The sequence below is a fragment of the Panthera leo genome, chromosome A2 (genome assembly GCF_018350215.1).
Source record: "Panthera leo isolate Ple1 chromosome A2, P.leo_Ple1_pat1.1, whole genome shotgun sequence".
Classification (NCBI taxonomy): domain Eukaryota; kingdom Metazoa; phylum Chordata; class Mammalia; order Carnivora; family Felidae; genus Panthera; species Panthera leo.
The window spans coordinates 162,000,819-162,027,919 of NC_056680.1; the positions used below are offsets into that span (position 1 = coordinate 162,000,819).

Consider the following 27,101-nt stretch of genomic DNA (forward strand, 5'->3'; position numbering starts at 1 on the left):
CCGCCCACACGGACCCGACCGCTAACCCCGCCCACAACCCTCCTTCCGGGCCTCGAGAGGGTGGCGCGGAGGCCGCAGCGGCGGGGGCGGGGCCAGCCTCACCCGGAATGAAAACAAACGGCGGCCGCCGCCGCATCCGGGCACTCGGCGGGTCGCGGCGGGCGCGGTGGTGGCGCAGGTGAGGCGGCGGCGGCGGCGGTCGAGCGTCCGGTCCCCGACCCGGGTCTCAGCGGCGCTGTCGGGCGGCCCCCGCTCCCGGCACCACCCCGACGCATCCCCAGGCCGGCGGGGGCGCGGCCACAGCGGCGGGCGGAAGGCGCCCTGCGCGGAGGCCGGCCGGGGCTTCGGGACCCGACGGTTCGAGCGGCCCTGGGTCTGCGCTGGGCTGGGCCGGGGTGGTGGTGGTGGGGGGGGTGTTTAAAAATATGTGGAGTATTGTTGGGGGCGGGGGGCAGAGAAAGAAATGTATCTAATTAGCCAGACAAAAAGCTTGAGACAACACTGTTACTCCAAATAAGCCGTTTGGGTTGTGTTTGCAGTCACAGCTAGGTTTTCTTTGCTATTTAATGAGAAAACATGGTTGATTCTTCATTTCTCTGACGACCTGGTTCTGCGTTTCTCATCTCCTTCCCTTACTCTTAATTTTTAAGACAAGAATCTTTTATTATTCCATCTAAGAGCAAATGTAGTGTATTTTGAATATACGTGTACATATGTGTATTTGAAAAGCTCTGGGGAAAGGTAGCATAGACTGATCGTTACTAAAGTGAAAGTGAAAATTTTAAAGGCGTGGTTTAAAACGTTTCACTTTCAGTTTGAAGCAGTGATAATGAATTTCTGGGCTTCCCTCCCCCGTTTTCTTGAGAAGTACTTGAAATACATCACTGCTTTTTTGGCTGTAATGTGAAACGCTGTACCTGCACGCGTGAAACTTTCAGTTCTCCAGCTAAAACTGAAAACTGGTTTCTTAAACGATTTGATGTGAAGTACGTATCCTCTTTGATTCTGTTGTCTATAACTGAAATTTTTGTACATTTTAAAACAGCAGACTTTTCTTTTGTAAACATTAAGTCTTGTGCCTACAGACCGCCATCTGTTGATTTGCTCAGTGGGCAGATTGTGGGATACGCACTATATTCGTGAAACCCTTTGGGCCTTTAATCAGGCAGTGGCTAGGATGGGCCACGGAGGGCTGTGCACCTGGCCTTACAAATAGCTTGCCTCCCTCAGTAAGCAGCCCATGAAATGATCACTCCCCCCCCCCCCCCCCACCTGTTGATATTTTATTCAGAATTCCTGAAGATTTGAGTAGGGAACTAGATACAGTGGTTGTGTGAGTTATTTATGCTTGAAAAGCTAATGCTCATAAGTACGCATGCTTTTCCGTGTGAGAAGTGGTTTCTTAAATGCTTAAAAATCTGGGTTTCTCCTGTGGGTCACCTGGATGCACAAGCCCCTCCTTGATGTGTTTATTCCTTACTCCCTTTCCTCCTCCGTATCCTGATGACCTCTTTCTTCCCCCCACGCTGATATAAAATAGATTTGAACTTTAAGATATGTATTTATGGAATACACTTAAGTGAACAGACTTGATTTAAAATTAGGTGAATTGGGTTTCGGGGGGTGTGGAATACAGGCCTTTCATAAAAAAAGAAAGTTACTTATCAAGATTATATTAACCCTTATATATGTATTTTTTTACTCTGTGGACCTTGTCTTCATCATTCAGACGTTAATTATCTTTTTCCTTTTCTTACTCCTTGTCTAATTTGGTCGGTTGACATTTCCAGCAGCCTTAGCCATCCCTTCAAATTGCTGTGCTCATGAGAGATGAGTGGACCTCTCCATCGCTGGCAGGTGTTTCTTTGGGGGACACTAGTTACATACACGAGACAGATAAGCAGTGAAGGATTGCGTGCCAGAATGCAAAGGCCAGTGTCGTAGGCAGACCTAACTTTGTGACCTTGGTCAAGTCATTGTACAAACCTGGGGCCTGGGTGTTTTCGGCTGTAAAATGATGATCCAACCAGCGTTCGATTTGAACAGTGCACATAGATGGGTTGTGGTGTGCTTATCACGAAATATATACAGTTTTTCTAGTGAAACTTTTGTATTTAAAAAATTCAGTTATCGGGAATGTTGCTAGTTCACAGTTCAAGCTGGCTTTTATGTTTACCCTTCCAGGGTGGTTGGTCTTTGTGTTAAACTCAGCAAAATACAAGTACAAGAGAATGTATAAACTCTCTGTTGAGTTGTTTATGAAAGTTAACAGCTTTAGGGATTCACCTTCCCCTCATTTTATCTTTCAGATCAGAGAATAAGAGATTAAGAAATAGAAAAGTAGTATAAGCCTTGCTACATATTAGCAACTTGGAAATACATACTTTATGTAACAGTAACATGCAACTGTATATTTTAGTGTGTGTATAAAATACCTAAGAGAAGTCTGGAGCTAGTTAAAACCTAGTCTAAAAGTAATGTAGATTAAACAGGAGGGGAAGGAATGGAGGGGAGCTCTTCTTACCACACAGGTGAGTTATAAAATGCCTTGAAATACAGTGTGGAGTATCCTTCATATACTGTTTTGCTTTCAAGAATGGCGCAAAAGAAATATCTCCAAGCAAAACTGACCCAGTTTTTAAGGGAAGACCGAATTCAACTTTGGAAACCTCCGTATACAGATGAAAATAAAGAAGTTGGCTTGGCATTGAAGGTATTTTCTTTTAAGACCTAAATAAATAGCCGTGTTGTAAGTCTCCTTGGTGAATAAGGTTCTGGAGTCACCGGAAATTGCCGGGTGTAACCATGTAACTTTTGGCCTAACCAAAAGCATTAGGGATAAGCAGGTACCCACTTTTCACTAGGAGTTGACAAGCTTCTTTTTGTTTAATAAGGTTTTATTCATAGGAGAGTGTTCTCTAATTTGCGAGGCACATACTATTTTTAATACCTTCAGTGTTATGTAACAGTGGTAATTGGGGAACTAATTTTGACCTGCTGGTGAGGCAGTACTGATGCCTCTATTGTGTGGCCAGGGGGAGCGGCTGGGTTGGTTCTCAGTTCTCCTTGCTAGCGTGGTTCACTATAAAATAGTTGCTCCCTTCCGCCAGCTATTTTTATACTATGGCTATCTGTTCGTTCGTTCAAAAGACATTTTTCTAAGAATTACGTCTCAGCTTTCTTCGGCAACGTCAGAAATGGCATTGTTTTAGGGGAGGGGCAGAGAGCCAGAGCGCGAGAGAATCCCAAGCAGGCTGCGTGCTGCCAGTGCAGAACCCAGTGCGGGGCTCGAACCCATGAAGCCACGAGATCGTGACCTGAGCCGAAACCAACAGACGGACACTTATCCAACTGAGCCACCCAGGCGCCTTCATTAATCATTTCTGATAGAACTCTGTCATGTTGGAATATAGCGTGTCCTTTTCTGCTTTCTTAGTCTGAGTACCCTGAGACAAATAATGGAATGTTTATCAGGGACTGAGGACTGTCACCAGGGCATCATATTGCCCCGTGTGGTGACGCAAGGATGCGCTTGGGAGAAAAGAGTTTTCCTATTTTTCCTGTTCCTGACAGGCCCCACTTTGTGTTTTCTGCAGCCCATTTTCTGACCTTTTTTCTTTTTTTTTTTTTTTTTTTTTTTTTAATTTTGTTAACGTTTATTTATTTTTGAGACAGAGAGAGACAGAGCATGAATGGGGGAGGGTCAGAGAGAGAGGGAGACACAGAATCCGAAACAGGCTCCAGGCTCTGAGCCGTCAGCACAGAGCCCGACGCGGGGCTTGAACTCACGGACCGCAAGATCATGACCTGAGCCGAAGTCGGACGCTTAACCGACTGAGCCACCCAGGCGCCCCTCTGACCTTTTTTCTGAATTTGCTTGTTACCGTCTCTTGGCTCAGAAGCTAGGTATGGCAGAATAAGAAAGCTATTTGGTCTTTGCCCCCAGGACGTGACGCAGAGTTCCTAAAACCCTTGGAATGTCCCCAGTGATAAAGGTGATAGGAGCATCGTTTGTTCCAATGAGGCAACTGTTGGTAATACCTTCAGGATGGGGCTGCTGGCCAAAAAGACCAAGCTTGGATTAGAAGCTTAGACTTCCATTCCCCTTTCCAACCTCGGAGAGGGGAGAAGGCTGGAGATTGAGTTAATTACCAAAGGCCAATGACGTAATCAGTCATGCCTTCAGAAGAGAACTCCCTTGAAAGCTTCCAGATTGGCAGACCTATCCCAGTGCTGTGCGGGCGGCACGCCCCACCGCCTCAGGGTTAGAGGCGCCTGCGCTCAGGACCCTTCAACGCTCTGCCTTCTGTACCTCTTCACCTAAACACTCATTTGTATCCTTTACAATCAACTATCGTTGGGAGTACAGCATTCTTCTGAGTTCTGTTGAGTCATTCTAGCAAATTATGGTTTTACAACCAGTACAGTGATTCAGAATTTTCTGGTAAGATAGTTATTTAAGTTTCACCTGACTTGTTCTCACAAGTTGGAAAAATGGGAATGTTTTCTTTATTTTTTTGTTTTTTCTTTCTATCCCCTCCAGTGAAGCTGACCACTTCACCGTTCCTTAAAGTAACTTATAATGTATCACAGTCAACGTAGGTCACGGTCCACCTTTCCTTTAGCCCAGGATAATCCCCATTATAATTGACACTTCTTCTATTCGGTCCCATTTTCCTATCCTTTGTTTTTTGTTTTTGTTTTTTAACTGTTATTTTAACGTTTATTCATTTTTGAGAGAGAGTGAGTGGGGGAGAGGCAGAGAGAGAGGGAGATACAGAATCCGAAGCAGACTGCAGGCTCTGAGCTGTCAGCACAGAGGCGGATGCAGGGCTCGAACTCACTAACCCGAGATCATGACCTGAGCCGAAATCAGAAGCTTAACCGACTGAGCCACCCAGGCGCCCTATCCATCCTTTGTTTCTATTTCGCTTTATTTTTACCTGGATCCTTCCTAGCCTCTCTCCCTCTCAAGATGTCAAGCCCGTCTGGGTTTCTCTCTGATGGGCTGACCACCACTCATCAGAGCCCTTCACACGCTGTCATGTATTACACCCCTTTTCTGCAGTCGGTGCTACATTGACCTGTGTTCTGATTTGGCTTCACAGGACCTTGCCAAGAAGTACTCTGACAAGCTAGATTGCTGTGAAAATGAAGTGGAAAAGATAATAGAAGAAATACGTTGCAAAGCAATTGAGCGTGGCACGGGAAATGAAAATTATAAAACAACAGGAATTGCGACAATTGAGATATTTTTACCTCCCCGACTAAGAAAAGTGAGTAATTTCCCTCAATGAGTACATAGGTACCAATGCTTTGTTAACTTAGTGATAAATTGTGATTTAAAAAAAAAAAAAGTGTATTTATTTATTTTGAGAGAGAGTGAGCAGGGGAGGAGCAGGGCGGGGGGGGGGGGGGGCGGAGAGAATCCCAAGCAGGCTCCACACTGCCAGCACAGAGCCCGATGAGGGGCTCGAACTCACGAACCGTGAGATCATGACCTGAGCTGAAATCAAGAGTCAGATGCTTAACTGACTGAGTCACCCAGCGCCCTGTGATTTTTTTTTTTTTTTTTTTAAAGCTACAATCCACAGTTAAAATTCTTTTCGGTTACTTAACATGTTGAATATTTATCAACTTCCAAGTTAATTTTGTAGGTTTTTCAAACTGGAACATTTTTACAGGGTGGGTTTGTCCCTCACGGACCTCCAAAACGTCACAAGGCTATGCATCACATGGCTTACCTTCTCTGCAGTTCGGACAAACAATTTAGAAATAATGGGGAATCAAAGGAATACTTCAGGTTTTTTGCCAAGCTGTGTGCAGTTGGACACGTCAGTCGGGAATTCTCCCTTTTCTCTGTGCTGGTGGAGGTTAGAGTGTGATGGACTGAGTGCTCCAGCAGGGCCACAGTGATGCGGGCGGGGCCACCGCATGTCAGGGCCATGTCCTCAGTAGTGCAAGTCCAGAAAGGTTCTTGAGGCAGGGTACCCAAAGGTTGCTGGCCTCTGAGGACTGATCAGTGTTAATCATTTTCAGAAGATCTGAAAATATATAAGCGTCAGATCTACCATAGGGCCCAGCAGTTTTACTCCAGAAAACCGTGTCTGTGCGGAAACTTGTACGTGAATGTTTGTAGCAGCTGTGTTCACGGAAGAGCCCTCTCTGGCTCCCGGGTGGAAACAGCCCACATGTCTGTCAGTGGGTCAACGATCCACGAGGGAAGGTTGCCACACGGTGGAATGTTACTCAGCCGTGAAGACGGATGAGGTCCTGACACGTCTGTGACACGGCTGAACCTTAGCAACATGATAGAAGCCAGACACAGGCCACACATTGTACAGTTCCGTTCATATGAAACGTCTAGAGCGAGTGAATCCATAGAGACAGGGACTAGATCAGTGGTTGCCTGGGGCTTGGGGGATAAAGGGAGGGATTGGGGGTGTGAATTATGGTATTTTTTGGAGGGGATGATGAAAACGTTCTGACATTTGGTTACAGTAACGGTTGTGTAACTTCACAAGCATACTGGAAACCCCTCACTTCTCTTTTAAACAGGTGAGCTTTATGAAATGTAAATTATCTCATTAAAGCTTTAACACATTTCTAGGAAAAACGAAGAGCTTTATGAGAAAAAGGAAATGACATATGTAACTACCTCAGGATGCCCGTTCATGAGTTCACATATATCTATATCTATATCCACATACATATACACACACATACAGGGCTCCTCTTTGCTAGAATCAAGCACCGGGGAAGCCAGCTCACCGGTCAGAAAGCTGAGTGTACAACCTGAGCAGATGTGCGTGGTCTCGTAGGCTTTCCTGCTGATCGCAGTTTTTCCTCATAAGCCCAGCCAGTGGAGAACGAAGAGGTTCCGAGATCATGTCTTGCCACTTCCTGCTCAGTGGGCACCGTGTCTTGTTCACTGAGGGTGGCTGCAGTGCTGCAGGTGCTGGGCTGGGTCCTTGTGTCGCATAGGCCAGCTCCCTTGAGTAAAGACGCATCACAAACCCCTCTGAACATCTAACTTCCTGCCGGAGGCTGAGCCCTGCCTAAGGTGCACACTGCCACCCCCTTGAGGGCATCTAGGTCACAGGGTCAGCATGTTCAGTAGCTTCTTCGCTAGGCACGTGTCATTTCAGGGCTTAACATCGTCTGATACCAGCCTTCCTGATTTTATAGACAGAGTAATAGCACCAAAAAGTGTCACACTGAAGTACATTTTCTTTGATTTGCCTTTTTTAAAACAGGATAGGAAAAACCTGTTGGAGACCCGATTGCACATCAGTGGCAGAGAACTGAGGTCAAAGTAAGTATCTGTTTGCCCAGCGCCCCGGCTGCTCTCGGCCCTTTCACATTAGCTCGACTGATCCTTTGTGACAGTCCCGTCAGTCCCGTCAGAGAGACAGGGCAGGTGTTATTTACGCTCACTTAGTGGAAGGGAAACAGGCCTCGAGGCCGCAGAACTTGATCAGGCTCACACTGCCAGTTAAGGGCAAAGCAAGAACTCAAGACTGGCACCACTCGCCTTCATTTCCTGGTGGAACTTGAGGTCCGTGGGAACTGGCCAACGTGTCCTAATCAGCGAACGAGTGATATAAATAACCTGATGTTCACCAGATCACTAGCTTTGACTTTTATTTCTTCGCGCACTGATAACTTGCTGTGACATTCAGCAAGGTGTTCTAGCCGATTTCAGGCTGTCGGCCCATCTGTAAAAAGAAAAAATACCCGTCACAGGCCAGTGAAATTTACCTTTTGAGGCCCGGTTGGTCAGGTCATCCACTTCTCGATTTTTAAATGGTAAGTGTCTTCGCTACTTCCAGGGCTAGCCAGTCCTTGTTTGTGAAGCTGATTTTTCTCATTTCCTCTGGTCTACATCAGGGCCGTTAGGGATGGATTCAGGAAGCATCATTCATTCAGCACACATGCGCAGAAGATTGCTGGGAGCACCCCTCTATTACGGGCTCCTCCAGGGAGTCCGCAGAAGGTGTAGAGAATGAATTTGCTCCTGACATGCAGCCAGGGCCCTCCTCTTCAAATGGATGTCCCGCCCAAGTGGTCTCCACATCATGAGGAAAGAGATAGTTTTAAAAAGGACATGGCCTCTTACACAGTCTCAAATAACCACCTAGGAACCACGAAGTGGTGTTTGTGAGTCAGTAAATCGAAATGCCAGAGTTTCTGAGTGGAATGTATGAAATAGCTGTCACGATTAAACTCTGTTTAACGGCTCATGACAAATTGATGGCCTGCAGCGGGTACCGGTTTATTTTACAGAATAGCTGAAACCTTCGGATTTCAAGAAAATTACATCAAAATTGTCATCAACAAGAAACAGCTTCAACTAGGTATGTCATGGCAAAGTGCAGAATTTTAAATCGGGTTCATGTAATGACGCTGCATCTTTTTTCTCCCTCTTTTTCTGTCCACAAATTTCTAGCGGCTTTCTTGCACACATAGTCTAAAACCGATCGTTGTAGTGTTCGCTAAAATAAGCACGTAGAGCAGAAAGCAAGTTTTCTAATCAGCATTTACTACCTGTTCTGTGCTGGTGGGAAGAAAGACACTCATCACAGGTCTGAGGAAGTGTTAAGGAATGGAGATGCAGAGGCCACAGCGAAAAGGTGGTGGCAGTGGTTCTCAAGCTGGGCGATTTTGCCACCCAGAGGACATTTGGCACTGTCTGGAGACGATTTTGGTTGTCATGACTTGGTTGTGCGGTGCAGGTGGGGGCTTGTGCTCCTGTCACATAGGGAGTAGAGGCCAGGGACACTGCTGAACATCGGATCAGGCACAGAACAGCTCCCACGACAGACTCACTTGGCCCACGATGTCAGTAGTGCCGCTGTGAGAAACCCCGGGCCCTGTGAACTTGTGCAGTGTTAGAATGTTCTTCCTAACAGAAGCAGGAAGCCATGGATGCTGGGGCGGGGCAGAGGGGGGTGGCGAGTGCAGCACGACGAATTTGGGTTTCAAAGATCCCTTTGGCTGCCCTAGGGAGTTGGACTTGAAGGAGGCACGAATAGACTTGGGCGACCAGTTCGCTGTTGCAGCAGTTTGGGCGGGCACTGCAGTCTGCTCCCAGTAGGTTCTTCTGGCTTAGAGAGTCAGGTTCACATCCTCGCTTGATGGAACACAGCCTGCACACAGCCCTAGGCTTCCTTTCCAGCGTCTCTGCGAGCCATTTCCCGTTGTCTCTTGCAGGTGTCATAGACAGCTTTTCACTGTCATCTCTCTGACAGTGCTGTTTGTGGTATTCTTCATGGGTTGGAAATCCTTGATTTTGTCGTTATCAAATCCATCAATTTCCACCTTATCATTTGTGTTTTAATAGTTACTTCCCCACCCCCACCCCAGGGCCACACAGTTTTCTACATTTTCTTGTATTAGTTTAATCTGCGTGAGGTCTGTAATCTGTCCGGAGGCCCCGTTTATATTTAAAGGCTAAAGATCGAACTTACCTTGCTGTTGCCACACTGCCCTTCGGTGCCCCCTTTGTCAGAGCTCTGTTTCTGCACTTCCTGTTCTTTCCTTTGACCTATAGGTTTATTCCTGGGCCAGAACCATAGAGGGTTTTCTGTTGGGGTGTAATTGACATGTAACATTATATGAGTTCCAGGGGTACAGAGTAATGATTTGATGTTTGTATATATTGTGGAACGAGCACGATGATCTGTCGTCTCACGTAATTAATTTTTTTTTTCTTGTGAGAAGAACTTTTATTCTCTTAGCCACATTGAAATATAAAACACAGTATTGTTCATTGTAGTCACCAGGCTGCACATCAAACAGCCCAGGACGGACTTACTTTGTAACTGAAGTTTCTACCTTTTGACCACCTTCACCCATAGGGTTCTATTACCGTGGTTTTGTTGTAGTTTTAAAATCTGGTAAAAGGAGTGCCCTTCTTGGCTCTTTTGTTTTTTTTTTTTAAGTTTATTTGGGGAGAGAGAAAGAGAACCAGCAGGGAGGGGCAGAGAGGGGGTGGGGACAGAGGATCCAAAGCGGGCTCTGTGCTGACAGAGAGCCTGATGTGGGGCTCGAACCCATGAACTGTGAGATCATGACCTGAGCTGGAGTTGGACTGAGCCAACCCAGGTGCCCCTTGGCTCTTTTTTATTAAGGTGACTTGGCCATTGGTGTATCTTTATTTTTCTACATTAGAATGGTTGCCGAGTTTCTCAAGAAAAAAATCCAACTGGAGTTTTCCAGAAAAATATTCCAATTTGTATGTTTATAGTTCATAATATTTCATTCTTTTAAAATCTGTATGTATGTGTATTCTTCATTTTGATGGTGGTCCATTTGCATCTTTGACTTAGTTTTTGTTAGGTTTGTGTATTTGATTACTTTTTCATGGAACCAGGTTTTGATTAGTTTAATAAGCTCTTTTATTCTGGTTCATTGATTTCTGCCACTTTTTTTTCCACGTTTGTTTATTTATTTTGAGAGAGACAGACAGACAGAGACAGCGCGCAAACAGGGGAGGGAGACCGAGAATCCCAAGCAGGCCCTGCGCTGCCAGTGTGGAGCCCGATGTGGGGCTCGAACTCGCGAGATCATGACCTGAGCTGAAACCCAGAGTCGGACGCTTAACCGACTGAGCCACCCAGACGTCCCTCTGCCAGTAGCTTTATTTCCATTTTATGTGTGCAGAACCTGGGTCCTAGGAAATACGCACTTTACTCAGGGTCACAGAGCTATAAAGGGATAGAACCCAGGAGGTTTGCTTTTAACCGCCACCATAGATCTCCCGCGGTGCCCCACTGCACCGGGGCTTCTCGCCCGTTGCTGCGAACCCGGTTTGTGGTTCGTCCAGCTAACAGGGGAGGAAACTTCACCGGTTGCTTTTACCCCCTGCCTAGCAGCAGCTGAATTACACGTGCCGTCAACGAGTCCGTTGCGCAGTGGCTCGCAAGTACTCCGGCAGGTTTAAGAGCTCACGTGGGGACACGGAGAACGGACCGCTTTCCAGCTCCAGCGGCTCTTTTCGTAACGAGCATTTCCGATTTGTGCAGGGAAAACTCTTGAAGAACAAGGAGTGACGCACAACGTGAAAGCAATGGTGCTTGAACTGAAACAGTCTGAAGAGGATGTGAGGAAAAACTTCCAGGTTGAAGAAGAAGAGCAAAATGAAGCCGAACTAAAAGAAAAAAGAATCCAGAGGACCAAGAGAGGCCTGGAGATCTTGGCGGAGAGAGGTACACGGCACTCTGGGCTCTGTTTCACTCAGGGTCTTACGGGCGGTGGCGGATCAGACCTGGGGGGGAGGCTCACCATTCTTATGGGCTCTTGTGCCCCACGGTCTAGTAGTTCAGTGTCCCCATCGCTGCTTTTTATCGTCGAACTAACGGGGCTCCTTTTGGCTTTGTTGCAGCTGAGATGGTGGTGGATCCAGAAACCACGCCGTACTTAGACATAGCTAACCAGACGGGCAGATCCATCAGAATCCCCCCTTCAGAGAGAAAAGTAAGGACTATAGACATTTGTGGCTCGCGCTTCGATTGGCTGTCCAGAACAGAAGTGGTTTGCTAGTTCTTTTATCTTGGACTATTAGAAAGGATTAGAAATAGCCTTCTGGTTGAGCTTATAAACGGGATGTCACCATATGGTGAGCACCTGGGTACAGCGGACTCACCCTGTGATTTTCAGTGCAGTGGAACGGGACAGCGTGATCGCACTGTCCCGCGGCGGTGACTTGGGACACTCCCGAGTAATGTGACGCACTGCCTTCAGCATAAGTGGCTTCCCGGGGCAGTGGTAGTTTCGATGTGGTGTTTTCACTAGAGGGCCATGTCCCCCAAGGGGCGGATCAGAGTGGGGGGCTGGGGTGGGGGCTCTGTAACTTGGGAAGAGTCTGACAGGCGATTCTGCCCTCTCACCCCAGTCCCCCAGTCCCCCTTTCCGTGTTCGCTAGCTTGGAATAGGCAGGAGGTGGTTGTCCCCTGGAACATGCCCAAGCTGGTCTTTCATGGCAGCGTTCTACAGCTGCGACCCCGAGATGAGAGAGCTAGAGTCCAGGACCTTCTTAGAAAGAAGGGCTAGAATGACGGTGGGCCAAGTCCATTTTAATTTTTGTCCTTATTTTTTTTTTAATGCTTATTTGTGTTTGAGAGGAAGCACAGGCAAGGGAGGGACAGAGAGAGAGAGGAAGACAGAGAGGGAGACGGGATCCGTCAGCTCACAGGCCGATGTGGGGCTGGGTGTCACCGACCGTGAGATCGTGGCCTGGGCCCAAGTTGGAGCTTAGCCGACTGAGCCACCTAGGCGCCCCCGAATTTTTCCGTCTTTAAAAGACAAGTTTGTGTAGGTCTCACGATAGGAATTACTCCCTTGAAAGTGAAGGATTAAAGTCACGTTTTAAGAAGAGGACTTTGTAGCCGTCGGTGGATTGATCGGTGTTTGTTTTTAAATGTTGGTGATTATTCACCACAGCTCTCTCACGTTAAATGACGATATCCAGATCTTTTCCGAAAACATTTACACGACTGAATTGTAAACTCAAATCTAAATATCAATGAACTTAAAGCATTTTCTGCATTACTTTTTTTTTTTTTTTTTTTTTAAAGTAAGCTCTATGCCCAGCATGGGGTAGGAACTCATGACTCCAAGACCAAGAGTCACATGCTCTACTGACCAAACCAGGCAGGCGCCCCTGGATTGCCTTTTAAAAATTGTTTTAGAGGGGCACCTGGGTGTCTCAGTCAGCTGAGCATCTGACTTCAGTTTAGGTCTCAGTCTCACGATTCGGGAGTTCGAGCCCCACATGGGGGCTCTCTGCTGTCAGCCTGTCAGCTCAGAGCCTACCTACTTCATTCAGATCCTCCATCCCCCTCTCTCCGCCCCTCCCCTGCTTGTGCTCTCCCCCAAATAAATATGTAAAAAAATAATAAAAAATAAAACTTTTTTTAGAAATATTAGAGTTTACAGTTCAGAAAAAACTTCGTCAAGACTAGAAAGTGAAATGAATATGTTTTCTAAAAAGGATACAAACAAGCATCTCTGGTTACTTCTTTATGTGTTCAGTCTTCGAGACTACCAGAAATCCATCTAAGTCACCAGGTACTAAAATAAACTGCTGGAAACAAAGGGGGCAGGTACTGGCTGTGACCGTATCAGTCACATTGAATTGAGTGCTTGATCTCAGCATTTTGATGAAATGAAAGCATTGATTATATTTTTCTTGATTTCAGCTTTTAGATTCAGTTGTGATCTTGTTGTCATCGTTTTTTTTAATCTTTATTTGATTTCTTTAGACTTAATGTGCTTTTAATAGAATTTGTTTTATTATAGTTTAAAGTGATGTTTTTTTTAAATCCGTATTTTTTTCTAGGCCCTTATGTTAGCTATGGGATATCATGAGAAGGGCAGAGCTTTCCTGAAAAGAAAAGAATATGGAATAGCCTTGCCATGTCTGTTGGATGCTGACAAATATTTCTGGTAGGCGCTTTTGTATTTGGTGAATACCACTTTTAAGGAAGATTTCCCAGTTAAGGAAGGTCTTCCGGTTTTAAGGAAGGCCTTCCCTGTGAAGAATTTTATAGACATACGCACTTACTGTCCTTACGGCAAGCATGCGGGACATAGGTCTGGGTTTTGTGATGCGTCGGCAGCCTGCCCCATCCGTCATGCAGGCCCCATCAGCTTTTCCCCTCGTGGTTTTGGTGTGGATGTTGATGATCATTCCCCAAATCTGTTGTTTTATCAGGGGCTGCAAAACAGTGATACCTGCTGCATTTATTGCCGGGATTTTCCTGGGAAGAAATATTTTTCCTCATCAGCTAATTGGGTTACAGTCAGGTACAGTTTGTGCAGAAAGAATAAAAAGCTCGGTTCTTCCCTCTTGTTTTCTTGTTTTCACAATAAATGAGCGGCTTCCCCAAAATTCTCCAAAGGGGACATCAGCAGTGAACTGGGTTGTTTGTTTTTTTTTTTTTAAAGTATCAGTGTGAACTCATGGACTTTAGCACATTCGATGTATTTCAAACCTCAGTGCTTTATTTTTTTTATTTTTTTTTTTATTTAAAAAAATTTTTTTTAACGTTTATTTATTTTTGAGACAGAGAGAGACAAAGCATGAACGGGGGAGGGTCAGAGAGAGAGGGAGACACAGAATCTGAAACAGGCTCCAGGCTCCGAGCGGTCAGCACAGAGCCCGACGCGGGGCTCGAACTCACGGACCGCGAGATCGTGACCTGAGCCGAAGTCGGCCGCTTAACCGACTGAGCCACCCAGGCGCCCCTAAACCTCAGTGCTTTAAATTGACCGTCTTTGGCCAGCAAGTGGGTCCTGGCTGTCTTTCATGTTTTGACCTGATCCCCGCGGTCTTGGTCTCTGGTGTTCGAGACGCCTCCTGCCCATTCCCTGCCCCAGGCCAGGAAGCAGCCGTTCCCCAAGGATTCCTAGTTCCTCTTAATGGGAAAAGGCACTGAGACACTATAATCCTGAAGGAAGAAACATTTGAAAATTAGACTTGAGATTTAAGAATGGTCCGAAGTTAACAACGTTCGGGTAATTTTCCCCCCATTTTGACGAATTCCCCCAAGATGTATCGTACGCGTCAAGAAAATGAATACAGATGTTTACGGTTTGCCAAACGTACTAGCACCCTCGGGCTTTAAGTGAACAAATCCCAATTTAAACTGACTTAAGCAAGAAAGGGGATTTGTTGTTTCGAATATTTGGGAGAAGGAGGCGAACCTGAAAATAACCAGAACGAGGGCTTGGTGCCTTTCGGGTTTTCTTACTCTGCTGGTCTCTGCTTCTACGCTGGTTTCATTTTCTTCGACTAGACACGGTGCAGGAGGTAAGTTAGGTCCCTCAAACTCAGATACGGTTTCTCGTTTCCTTCCATAATTGTTTGTAACTTTTGGTTAGGACAATTTCAAGTACACATAAAGATTAGTATAGTGAATTCCTATATACTTTTAATCCAGCTTCAGCAGTTACCGAGACGTGGTTGACCTTGATTTGGCTGCATGAGCCTTTCTTCATCTTTTTATCCCATATAAATCCTTGAAATGGTTTTCGGGTCTCCAGGAACCCCTGAATGAAAATAACCGTATCTCCAGTTCACAGTACGTTAACGTGTTCAGTAAGCAGTAGGTACACTAATCCGGGAATAATTGTCAGTGCCTCAGCAGAGAATGACATTTTTTCCCCGAAGCTCTGTTTATTCGGGCTACCTTACTGGCATACGTTGGGTGCGAGTTCTTCCTCTTGGTAAAGGAGACGAGCGCTGACACAGGTCAGGGATGTGCGTGTGTTGTTTCCTTTCCCACGTGATGATTTCCCACCTTCACGGTGGCCAAAAGTCCCGTCCCAGCTCGCTGTTCTACATCTGGAGGGATGGTAGGTAGTGTGACCGCGAGTAGTTTCTTCCCCTGTTTAAAACTACAAGTGAGAGAGTTCTGCTTTGGGCCATGATGGAGTCACAGTGACTGGACTTACCCTGTCGCCCAAAACAACTGAAAATTTGGGCCAGGTGTCTGAAAACTCGAGTTTCCGGGCAGTACAGGACAGCGGTCGCTAAGGTGGAGGAAGAGACTAGGGGAGCCCTGTGATTGTTTCAGCTGGCTGCCCAGAGCATCTCTAGACTGCAGTGCAGGGAGGAGAAACCCAGATGCAGCCTCCTGGTCCCACCGGAGTCGAAGCCAGGAATCCAAGGAGGCCAAGATGTGAGAGGAGAGAGCTGCCTCTGCCTGAGGGAGGATGTCAGAGAGCTTCAGCGGGTCTCGTTGGAGTATTCTGTTGAGTAACGATCAGCACACGCGTTTGAGGAAACTACCCAAGGCAGGGGAAAACCCTGCCCGAGTGGAACAGAGAACAGTCTTCAGAGTTCGGAGGGCCGAGAATAATCTGCGTTCCCGCCAGCCACAGTGGGAATCTTTTTGGTCACAGGCCGTCGCACAGAATTCAGAAGGGTATTGCCTCAGCAGTAGGCCAAAATTCTCTCCAAGGGCTGCTGTGGTCCCACCTAACCAAGCTTAAAAGCAAGACTTAAAAGGATCACGTGGTTTTCAAGTAACTGCCTCTCAGACAAAGCTCAGTAATACTTCCAGCAATACAGAAACATCCAGTTGCCAATTAAGGACTAACAGTCCTGCAAAGAAGCAAGCAAACAGAACCCCACACTAAGAAGAAAGAGCCAGTCAGTGGACTGGAAGACAGACTCGGAAGACAGAATTAGTAAGCGGGGACATTGAAACGGTTACTAGAACTGCGTTCCGTATGTTCAGGAAGGTAAAGGACGGACGGAGCATGTTAAATAGACCCCTGGAAGACCCACATTGGAATTGCAGAGATGAAAAACCCCACGTCTGAGGTGGAAAGCATCGGGTGGGATTAAGTGTACATCGGACCCCACAGAAGAAAAGATGGGTACACATAAAGGTGAGGCAACAGAAATCCAACAGGAAGCTGAAAGGACTAAAAAAAAGAAAAAAAGCGGGCGGTGGGGGGGGGGCACATCATCCACAAGTTATAAAGCAGCCTCAGATGACCCTGTTTGTGGATAACTGTAGGCCCTGAAAAAGGCAGCTGGGACTAATGGCCCCAAATTTTCCCAGTTTGATGAAAACCCTTAAACACCCAGATAAAAGGACCATAATGAATCCTAAGTAAAAGAACTATGGAAAAACTACCCCAGGGCATACGGTAATCCGGTTCCTTAAGGCCAGTGATAAAAAAGACTTCTTAGCCAACCTTCCCTGAAAGAAAACGGAGATACGTAGGCTTAGCTTACGTTTCTTGAAACTAGTATCTTTATTTTACGTAAAAATTTTGAACTCATAAGGCAAATAGAATAAGTTTCTGTTAAGTAACTGACTTCAGCCCAAATGGGATTTAACTTTTCTAAAGGTAGGCTCAGGAGGCTTTATTTAAATAAACGTTGCTCATTTAGGTATTTCAGTTAATGTTTTTTAACATGAGAACTTTTTGACTGCTGATTGTGAAAGCCACTAAAACCACAAGCTGAAGCGGTATTAATAAAAATATATTCTATGGTACAATTTGATACAAGGCTTTGAAAATTTTGTTTTTTTCTGAGGGATCCAATCAGGTTCAATGACAGGCCTAAGAGTTTCAGAATTACTACATATAAGCAATGATTTTGTGGTCTCTTATAGGCCTCTCTATGAATAGAAAGTGTTGTTTTTAAAACTAAAAGAATGAAATGTATTTCTCAGCTGTGAGACTGGTGTTTGTTTTCATGTTGCACAGTACTGCGTTCGGGCTTGAACTCGTACACAGGCTTCTATGCCTACCTGAAATGAGGCAGTTCCTGCCCTTGCCCTTCATGCTTATTAAACACGAATGAGCCTGTGCACACATACAAGATATTGAAAACTGTGACAAAATGTCCCCCGCTTTCTTAGGGATGGCAGGATAATCTTCTGTCACAGAGACAGAGGGAGTCTAGAAAGTAAGATCACCTTGAACATAAGATCCTTCCTCTTCCCTCAAAGGCAAGTTCTCAGGCTGAGCAGGCATTCTGAGAAAGTGCCCCCGCCCAGAGGGGGCGCCTGGGTGGCTCAGTTGGTTGAGCCTCCAGCTTGGGCCCAGGTCATGATCTCAGGGCTCGCGAGTTCAAGCCCCACGTCGGGCTGTGTGCTGACGGCTCAGAGTGTGGAGCCTGCTTCAGATTCTATGTCTCCCCCTCTCTCTGCCCCTCCCCTGCTCACGCTCTGTGTCTCTCTGTCTCTCAATAATAAATGTTAAAAAAAAAAGTTAAAAGCAAAAAAAAAGTGCCCATGCCCAGCCATGCAGCTGCGCGTGCGTGTGTGTAAGATACGGTGTGTATGTTACAAAACCTTCACAAAGAGGAGAGAAGCCTGCTTTGGCATATTTCTCTTGCATACGCGTGTAGACTGTCCCGGGCGCACCCCCGAGGCCTGACATTCCACTTAGGAGACTCCTGCTTTACAGCGTAAATGCCGCCGTCGCATTTCATGGGTTTTTCTTTTTTTCTTCAGGCAGATTTTGATGGGCAAGGTGGGAAGCTTGAGGGCATGTGGATTTTGCAGTTTGATACAAGAGCAGTCTTATTTTTTTGATAGAATACCCGTGAAAACAAACAGCCAAGACCTTTCTCTTTTAAAAAAACGTTTTTAATGTTATTTTTGAGAGAGAGATACAGAGTGTGAGCGGGAGGGGCAAGGAGAGAGGGAGACATAGAATCCGAAGCATTCTGATGTGGGGCTCGAACTCACAAACCGTGAGATCCCAAGTCAGACGCTTGACCGACTGAGCCACCCAGGCGCCCCCCAAGTTTGTCTAGGTGTAACACACGATTCCAAATATTTTCCTTCCTTGTTGACGAGGAGGTTCAGATTTCAGGTCTGGATTTGCATGATGAATTTCTAAAAATCACATTTAAAATAAATAATCTTGATGTCCATCTTTGTCAACATATCATTGTCTTGTTTTCTCCCTTTCTCTGGACCTGGGTTTAGCCCTGCTGCGACAGCTACAGAGTAGCATTTAGCCTGTACCTGGGCCCCCACATCCGTAAGCTTTTAGAGCCTGGCATTTTCTGGATCCTTTTTCCTCCCACCTTGCCTGTGATTGCATATGAATACCTTGTTTTCACCAGTTGGGGCATTCCCAGTAAGCAGTGATTTTTTTGGGGTGTGTCTTTAAAGCATTGGTTCTTAGCTTTGGCTGTATGTTAGAATCACCCAGGGAGATACTCGACATACAGCATCCAGGCCCTATCTCCAGACGTTTCTATTACAACTTGATGTAGATGGGGTCTCAGCATCAGTATTAACCAAACAAAAAAAAAAAAAAGAAAAGAAAAAAATTCCTCGCTTCCAAGTGATTCTGATTTGGAGTCAGGGTTGGAAACCTTTGCTTTAAACCACGGTCTCCTCACGTTTGCTGACGGGTTTTGACACGGTGGCCCCAATTTCCACTTTCTGCTGAACGTCTTTCCCGGCACAGCAAGGCTGTGCGTGTGTTTATGCCCAGGGCAGATGGTATTAGACCGTTATTCCTGAGCCCTAACTGCTTTTTCCCCATTGGGAGGATTCAGCTTATAAATACAGCTCCTTTCACAAACATAGGGGTCTGCGCTTTAGAGCAGCCGGTCTTTGGAAATACAGCGAAACCTGGAAAAGACTTGCAGAAATTCAGAAAAGGTTGTTAATGCTCCCTTTGTGTGCTTCCCCCCCCCCCAGTGAGTGCTGCAGGGAGCTGTTGGATACGGTAGATAACTATGCGGTGCTCCAGCTGGACATAGTGTGGTGTTACTTCCGCTTGGAACAACTGGAATGCCTTGACGACGCAGAAAAAAAACTAAACTTGGCTCAGAAATGCTTCAAAAATTGTTACGGAGAAAACCATCAGAGGCTGGTCCACATAAAAGTATGTTAGTGTCCTTTGTTTACGTATCATCGAGCCCATGTCTAGAACTTGAGCTCTATTCCCGTTAAATAAATATTCCTGTTGGAGATGGCCGCCAAAAGGCCATTTGATGGTCGCGTGCATGGTGCTCGTTTTATGCGCTTTTTCGGTGGGGTGGTTAAATGTTCTACAAGGTGGGCTGCTCAGCGTGTAGCCAGAGGAACACAGTTTTCCAGCCACAAAACCCCCGCTGATGGTCACCCCGACCGAGAGAGCTTGGTGACTGTGTTCAGTAGAGTCTCGTGGAAGATTTAAATGCAGGAACAAAATAGACATTTTGAATGGTAACAGTTCCCACGAATGGGTCACAGCTCGAGAACTGTGATTTGAATAGGACTTTTCTAAGGTGATTTCCACAGGTCAGCAGAATTCTGCTTGGAAATCTCAGGGCAGCATACAACCTCCCTGGTTTGGGTTTTTGTGTACTTCCTTCCCCTCCAGGAGGAATAAACGTTTTCGTTACGCTGTTTTGCCCCTGTGGGGATGAAAGGGATCACAAGGGTGAACGTTACAGCTCTGTAATTAGAAACAAGACCATTTTATCCTTTTTTCTTCCCCAATAATTTTAGGGGAACTGTGGGAAAGAGAAGGTGCTGTTTTTAAGACTTTACTTGCTTCAAGGTATCCGAAATTATCACAGTGGAAACGGTGAAGAGGCTCGTGAGTATCTCAACAAGGTAAGAAAGTGAATACTCCGAAGTGGTAGCCGTTTTCACCTACCTTTTTTTTTTTCATCCCCCAAAGTTAAGTATTTCATAAACTCAGCAGTTTGTGACTTGTAAAGGACATGCATGTATCTCCCGTGTTCTCTGCCTCGTACATACCACAAACATACTTGTATCCGTTAGGGTGTAGGTGAGATGCTGTGATAAGGAAACCTCAACAAGACAGTGGCTGTAATTGGCTAGAAGTTTCCATGCCTGTCTGCCATCTGGCAGTGGAGAGGTGAGCAGGCGGGGTCAGTAGAGCAGCTCCGCCGGCCTGTGTGCGGCAGCCAAGGATGCTCCTGTCAGTCCCCTTCCAGCCAGCAGAGGGGGCAAGAGAGAGTCCAGGGCGGCCTCGGGAAGGGCCGGAAGTTGGGGCTGTCACTCCTGCTACGTGCCCCTGGCCGGGACTTAACCCCCTGGCTACACCCAGTTGCAGGAGGGGGTGAGAAATGCCGTGTGCACAGCTCCAGCTCAGGGGATTTGATTACATAAACGGGGGAGATGGTGGATACCGGCCCCTCCCATGATACTCCAGAGGCCCGTTGCCTTCTGTTACGTTATGATACATCACATGCACAGCGTGGGATCTGTAGGGATCTGCAGGGATCTGTATTCTACTCGAGCTAGTTGATGACAGGTAGAGTTGAAGAGTTTTTATCTAAAATCTGACACACCCCTCAATCACATAGGGTACAAGCTAATTTCTTTCAGGCTTTAGCCTTGTGTTCGGCGTTAATGTTGTTATAGTTAATGATTCGTGTATTTTTTCCTTGTCTGCAGGCACGTCAACTCTTTAAAGAGCTATATATTGATCCATCAAAAGTTCACAATTTGTTGCAGTTGGGATTTACTGCCCAGGAGGCCCGGCTTGGCCTGAGGGCATGTGACGGGAACGTGGACCACGCGGCTGCCCACATTACCAACCGCAGAGAGGTACCTTAACGTGGTCTCGGCGACACTGGGGCTCCGCCTTTGCGTAGGTGTGAAACTTGAGGCAACAGCAAGCCTGTTTCCAAAACGCTATAGCTCTTGGATTGGAAGGAAGAGAAAGAGATTATTCCGTGGTAGTTATTAACAACAAGGAGCTCTTTATACTTCGGACTGGGAAGAAACAGGAGAAACTTGTGTCATTTAATTGAATTCATCTTCAGGCAGCGTGGTTTCCTCAGTTTTATTTTCTGCTGCGGCGGCAGTAGCTCATAAGTGCGTTGTCCAGGTAGCCTGTCTGTGCGGGTCTTTGCTCTCTTTCTGTCTCTTTGCTTACCATGGTAGATTCCGGAAACCAGTTTAAAGGGGGGCTTTGTTTTCCCTTGGAGCCGTAGCTGTAGTTTGGGATGGCATTCTTAGCTGGAAACGTGAGTCAAGTCATAGGAGCAGTTAACATTATGAAGGCGAAGGGACAAAACTGTAATCATTTGGAACAATTATAAATAAGTAGATTTTCGGGGGCACCTGGGTGGCTCAGTGGGTTAAGCATCCAACTCTTGACTTCGGCTCAGCTCATGATCTCACGGTCTGTGGGTTCGAGCCCCACATCTGTCAGTGCAGAGCCTGCTCGGGATTCTCTGTCTCCCCCGCTGTCTGCCCATCATCCACTTTCTCCCTCTCTCTGTCTCTCTGTCTTTCTCTCTCAAAGTAAACATTAACAAAAATAATTAAGTAGATTTTGGAGTTGGGGGGCATGTTACCGTATCTAATATGCTAGTTTTCAGTAAAAGAGTATTTGGTCGGGAAAGCCCAGTGTGGTCCCTGGCCTGCCTGGTGCTGGAGCGGGAGTGGATCCGTGGGCCAGTTACACAGCAGCCAGTCTGAAGGGCTGTTTTGGCTTCACCTTTTAAGACCCCAGCTGGTAGCTACCCTTCTGTCTGCCAGTCTGCCCGACTGCCCTCCTGATCATGGTCCGTTGGGTCTTGCTGTAGAAGTCAGTGAGTGGGTAAAGGCAGAGACTTGGAAAAGCTAAGTTTTGTGTGTTTTTGCATTTCACACAGTCTTATTCAGTACTAGGGCGCCTGTGTGGCTCAGTCGGTAGGGTATGCAGCTCTTGATCTCAGGGTCGTGAGTTCAAGCCCCACATTGGGGATAAGGCTTAAAAGTAGATGAATAAATAAATAAGTTCAGTACTAGGAGAAAAGCAAGCATTGCTGAGACTGCATTTGTTACGTTAATTTTGATTGTAAGATTTCACTAGCATTTGGAAAGCCAGCATTTTAAAATGAGACACTGAAAAATATTTCTCATAATCTTTCCTTACATTTGTATATACTTTAGAGTTTATAAAAAACATTCTCAGGGTCATGATGTCACTCAGTTCTGCCTGTGATCGCCTGAGGCCGCTGGGGCAGATAATTATCAGTTTTACAGATGAGGAAAACTGGGGCTCAGCAGTTGACGTTTCTGGGGTTGTGGGTCAAGTCAGTGGTAAAACCTGAACTAAGACTCTGGTTTTCTCATGCACTTTCCACGCCCATCTGACAGCAGCATTCTGAGGAGTTTTTACCAAAGGTTCTGAAAAGCCAAGAGATACTGTGAGGGGGCAAAAATGACCACTTCCTGACTTTATAAGTAGCAAAAATAAATGTTAAAGAACAGTGGAGTCCTACCATAGTGCATTTACTTAACCAAGTCCTAAGCCCTTGGAGAAAATCAAGGGCAAGATGGCGTATGCAGAGCGATTGACCCGGTTCACTCTTGGACCCGGTGGACGTGTTCAGGGTGCTTTGGGTTGAGAGCAATAAAAACCCCAATCCAAGCTGGCTTAAACTCTGGGCAGGAAATTACTGGCCTGCTTCGCTGCTCAGAGGCAGCATGAGTCTCCCTCAGGTTACTTGGGCCAGTGGCTTCCCCCTGGGGCGGAGAGCTTGGCTTCCGGGTCTGTCCACTGTCTAGTCAGGGTCCTCTCCTCACCCCAGGAGCTCGGTCTGAGCTTCAGAATCATCTGAGCAACCCTGAGCTGCTCGCTGACTGGCTGCCTTCTAAGCAGTCACTGTGGGGGTGGAGGAGGGAAGACACTAGAACCCCCCCCCCCCCCCACAGCCCTTCCTGGGGCCTCCCTGGGGCTCGTCCTGAGTACAGGCTGGTTCCCCTTCGGGCCAAAGCAGCAGACGCTGAGGTGGCCGCAGTGCTGAAGGGCTGGGCGGCAGGGAGAGGCGGATGTCCTCGTTCCCCCGACGCCCCCGAGCCCGCTCCGCGTGGGAGGCTGGGCTGGGTACTCGGCACACAGTGCAGTGCCCACTGTCCTCCAGTTGGTCTGCTTTGTGTCTCCGGTTTCTAGTATAAAGAGAAACGTCAGAAAAGATTGTGTATCCTCTTGTGTACCGATACGAATAAGAGCTGGTGTAGACATTTGTAATTAAACAGAACTCCGTGAGGCTGCCACTCAGTCTCAGGTCTGTGTGACGTGAGCCCCGTGTCTCCCGGCTGGCTGCGTCTTGCTCTGGGTTCGACACCATGCACGTTTTTTAGCCCTTTGAAATACGAGTGGAAGAAGCCGAAATCGGGAGTGGTGATGGGCAGGGTGAAGGCAGCAGCTTGGGCGGCGGGGAGGCGCGAACAAAGGTGGAAACGTGAGGGCCGCGGAATCGCTCTGCTGGCCTGCGTGGCTGTGGCGCCGGCAGGATGGGGGCAGCTTGGGGGCGTGGGGGCCGGGGGGCGAGGAAGCAGGGGTGAGATGGCCCGGCCTCGGCCTCGGCCTGCGCGGGGCGCCGCGGGCAGTGCTGGGGTGGGGGACTCGCTCCAGCTGAACACAGGTGAAGGGGGCTGGCCCGCCGCGATGCCCCTGGTGATGCAGGTGCTTACCGGCACCTTGTCCGCTTTGAAACAGGAATTTAGTCTAAGGACGCCTTCGTCCCCGGGGGTGTTTGGGGGAGTCACTCGGTTCTGTGAGTCCTCCTGCTGACTCTGCGGGAATTTCTGGCTGCGCCGTGAGGACTCCTTTCTTCCTAAGAGATGAGGCCGCGGCCCCCCCGTGTGCAAGAAGATGGGGGGCACTTGGTGCTTGGGGTGAGCCACGGAGGTAGGAACAGACCTAACAGAGGAGAAAGAGCCATCTTCTCCGCTGTTCTCTCTGTGTCGGGTGAGAACTAGCCATGTCCAGAATTGTGCAGAAGCCCTCATCCCAGCTCTGCGGTCAACTGTGACCTTGGTCCGCAGGCCACTTAACTTTCTTTAGAGATTTTCTGTCTTCTCATTGGCAAAATGATGAGGTTGGATTAAACTAGTGCTTTTCAGAGTTGTTTTAGCTTGTTTTGTTTTCTGTCAGCAAAATCCGTTTTTTAAAAATTACGTTTGTTTTCAAAAATTCTGAACTCTCTTCAGTGGGGCTGGGATGGGAGAGAAGAGGCTAGAACTCTCCACAGCCCTTCTCAGACTCGCACGGCAACAGCAGGCACTTACGAGACCCGGGGTCAAGAACTGTGGGACTAGATGACCTTTGTCACCTAACATTGACCATTCTGGAGGTTTTAAATAGGCTAATAGGCCCTAGGAGGCATCTGAGTCCCTGCTGCCTGGAGTGGGGTGGGTAGGGTCTGCAGCTTTGCGGTCACCTGGGACACTGCCCCCAACCCCCATTCAGAGTCCACCATTTTAACAAGATCCCCGGGGATTAATCAGGGGCCAGGAAGTACCAGCCCCCCAGAGAGGGTCCATCCGCTTCTCTGGCCTGGCGGCAATGAGCTCCCTGGTTCCGAGTGGCCTGTTCTGGTCGGGATGGCAGTGACTAAGAGGCACTGTCTTCCGGGCCTGGAGGGAGGTCTCCAATCCCCACGGGCCCTGCCCCAGGGGCAGCGCGTGCCCCCTGCCCTTGCAGCCCTCATGCTCTTGCTTGGGTAAGACATGCGGAGAGCGGTTCACTCCCCTTTTGTTACTTGCTTGGCCCGTCGACCCCAAGAATCCTACAGAGCATACCGAGAGGTCTCCCTACGGAATCCCAGTCCCCAACTCGGTGACTTTGCTGTTTTCCTAAAGGAATTGGCCCAAATAAGGAAAGAGGAAAAAGAGAAGAAAAGACGCCGGCTGGAGAACATAAACTCTTTGAAAGGAATGGGCTACTCTACTCACGCGGCCAAGCAGGCCCTGCATCAGGCCAGCGGGAACCTGGATGAAGCCCTGAAGGTAGCGCATCCCCCGGGGCCTCTCGGCCTGCCCTGAGTGCCCCTGGTGTGGCCGCGGGGCCCCTTCTTCCCCTGACCTCCTCTCCGGTGTCCCCCCGCGGCACACGGAGCCCCCCTCCCAGGGCCTTTGTCCCCAGTCCTGGCATGGATCTCAGGGTCCGTTCTCGTTCTCGGACCCAGTGACGGGGCCAGAAGGACAGACCCCACCTCGGTGCCCGCCCACTGTTGGGCAGCGTCCGTGGGGCAGAACTCTGCGTGAGGTTTCTGTTTGCAGCACCAGGGGTTGGCAGTGACGCAGGAAGGGGACGTTGATGAAAGTTGCAGTATAGTTTTCTTTTCATTAAAACGTTTTATTTGAATATCGTGTTGTTTCTTGATGCAGTCAGTACACGCTGACCTCAGGGAGCGCAGAGTGTTGGGGAGACAGAACACAGCGGAGCGCGGCCGCCGTGTGCGAGCACAGCACATCGGGGGCGGGGCTGCAGCTGCGTTGTGGGGGATCACGCCCCCGGGGGCGCCTCTCCAGCAGATGTGGGGCACCCTGAGGGGAGCAGGAGCCCCGGGGAGCTGCCGGGGTTGTGCTTGCCGGAGGCTGGGGCCGGAAGGGCGGGCGTCCCCTTGTCGCCCTGCAGAGGGGTTCCTGCTGGAGCCTGCCCTGCCCTTGCCTTTTATCCTCAAGACCTCCTGTCCGTTCCCCAGAGGTTTCCACAAGTAAATGTTTACCTATATATTATATATATAAATATATACGTAAATATATATAAATATATGTACAAAAACGTATATATGTGTAAATATATAAATATATATACGTATATATATATAAAAATGAATTTGAATATCTAGTTTGGCTTCTCACATTGGAGAACTATAAAAGGCGGGGAATTCTGAACGTGTGCAGGACCGGTGGGGCACCACGGCAGGTTTGAACTGCACCAAGTCGTGCATCAATGCGTGCCACCAGTACGGAAGTGTTTAAAGGGAAAATTCCCAACAGGGTTTTTTTGGGGTTGAGTAAGCACCGTGTGATACGAAAATCAGGGGTCAAAAGAACTCTTATGTTCGTCTCGACGACATGTGAGATCTAGCTCGTGACACTTTCCAAAGAGAAATTACATTGGTTGGCCCTGCACTGCGTGAGAAGCACTGGCGTGTGTAGCCTTTTGTGGCCTGTCGCCCCGGAGGCTGAGCCCTAACGCAGCTGGGGTTTCCTTGGTAGCTTCCCACCCGGGCGCTCTCGTCCCTTCCTGGGTCCTCAGAAGGGATCTTTTGGTCTGGCTAACCTTGCTCATCCTGCAGATGTTACCTGGGGCAGGAAGCTTTCGAACACCGGCATCCCCGCCCCGCCCCGTGTCTGCGTTCGGGGCCCCCTTTCTCTGCTTTCTCAGCACCCTTTGCCTGGCCCCCCCGCGGCGTCCTTGGTGCCGCGAACTTGCGTGTTGGTGTGTCCCCTGGCCGTGTCTGCCTAGCACAGAATAGGTGCTTGGTTTGTCTAAGTGAGCAGGTGTTCGTGATGAGTAAAGCATGTCCCTGTGTGTTTGTAGATTCTTCTCAGCAATCCTCAGATGTGGTGGTTGAATGATTCAGATCCCGACACCAACAACCATCAAGAAAGTCCTTCCCAGGAAAACATCGACCAAGTAAGTCAGGATGGATCCGCGTCCCTCCGCCTGCACGGCCTTGCGTGGGATTGCCCAGGGTGACAAGGTTGGCGGCAGGACGGGGCTCCAGGCGTGACTCAGGCCCACCCCAGGAGGCCAGCCAAGCACGCGGCAGTTGCAGCGGGTGGAAGTGGAGTAGAAGGCATTTCCTTCAAGAACAGCACGTCAGGAAGCAACTGGAAGTTCTTGGGCTTTTCTCCTTGTGT

The 27,101-nt window shown here is 48.0% G+C and overlaps 1 protein-coding gene across 1 annotated transcript in view; it reads left to right on the forward strand.

The window, feature by feature from the left end:
* The first annotated feature begins 73 nt into the window (after nucleotides 1-73).
* The window catches only part of NUB1 (negative regulator of ubiquitin like proteins 1), a 28,139-nt gene continuing 1,111 nt past the window's right edge, over nucleotides 74-27,101 (forward strand). Inside the window, exons 1-13 of the mRNA XM_042927124.1 lie at nucleotides 74-178; nucleotides 2,596-2,713; nucleotides 5,109-5,276; nucleotides 7,257-7,315; nucleotides 8,287-8,357; nucleotides 11,028-11,210; nucleotides 11,387-11,478; nucleotides 13,343-13,449; nucleotides 19,191-19,377; nucleotides 19,986-20,093; nucleotides 20,904-21,056; nucleotides 25,089-25,235; nucleotides 26,779-26,874. Coding sequence (XP_042783058.1) covers nucleotides 108-178; nucleotides 2,596-2,713; nucleotides 5,109-5,276; nucleotides 7,257-7,315; nucleotides 8,287-8,357; nucleotides 11,028-11,210; nucleotides 11,387-11,478; nucleotides 13,343-13,449; nucleotides 19,191-19,377; nucleotides 19,986-20,093; nucleotides 20,904-21,056; nucleotides 25,089-25,235; nucleotides 26,779-26,874 — 1,560 coding nt within the window. The 5' untranslated portion in view covers nucleotides 74-107. The remainder of the gene's footprint in view (nucleotides 179-2,595; nucleotides 2,714-5,108; nucleotides 5,277-7,256; nucleotides 7,316-8,286; nucleotides 8,358-11,027; nucleotides 11,211-11,386; nucleotides 11,479-13,342; nucleotides 13,450-19,190; nucleotides 19,378-19,985; nucleotides 20,094-20,903; nucleotides 21,057-25,088; nucleotides 25,236-26,778; nucleotides 26,875-27,101) is intronic.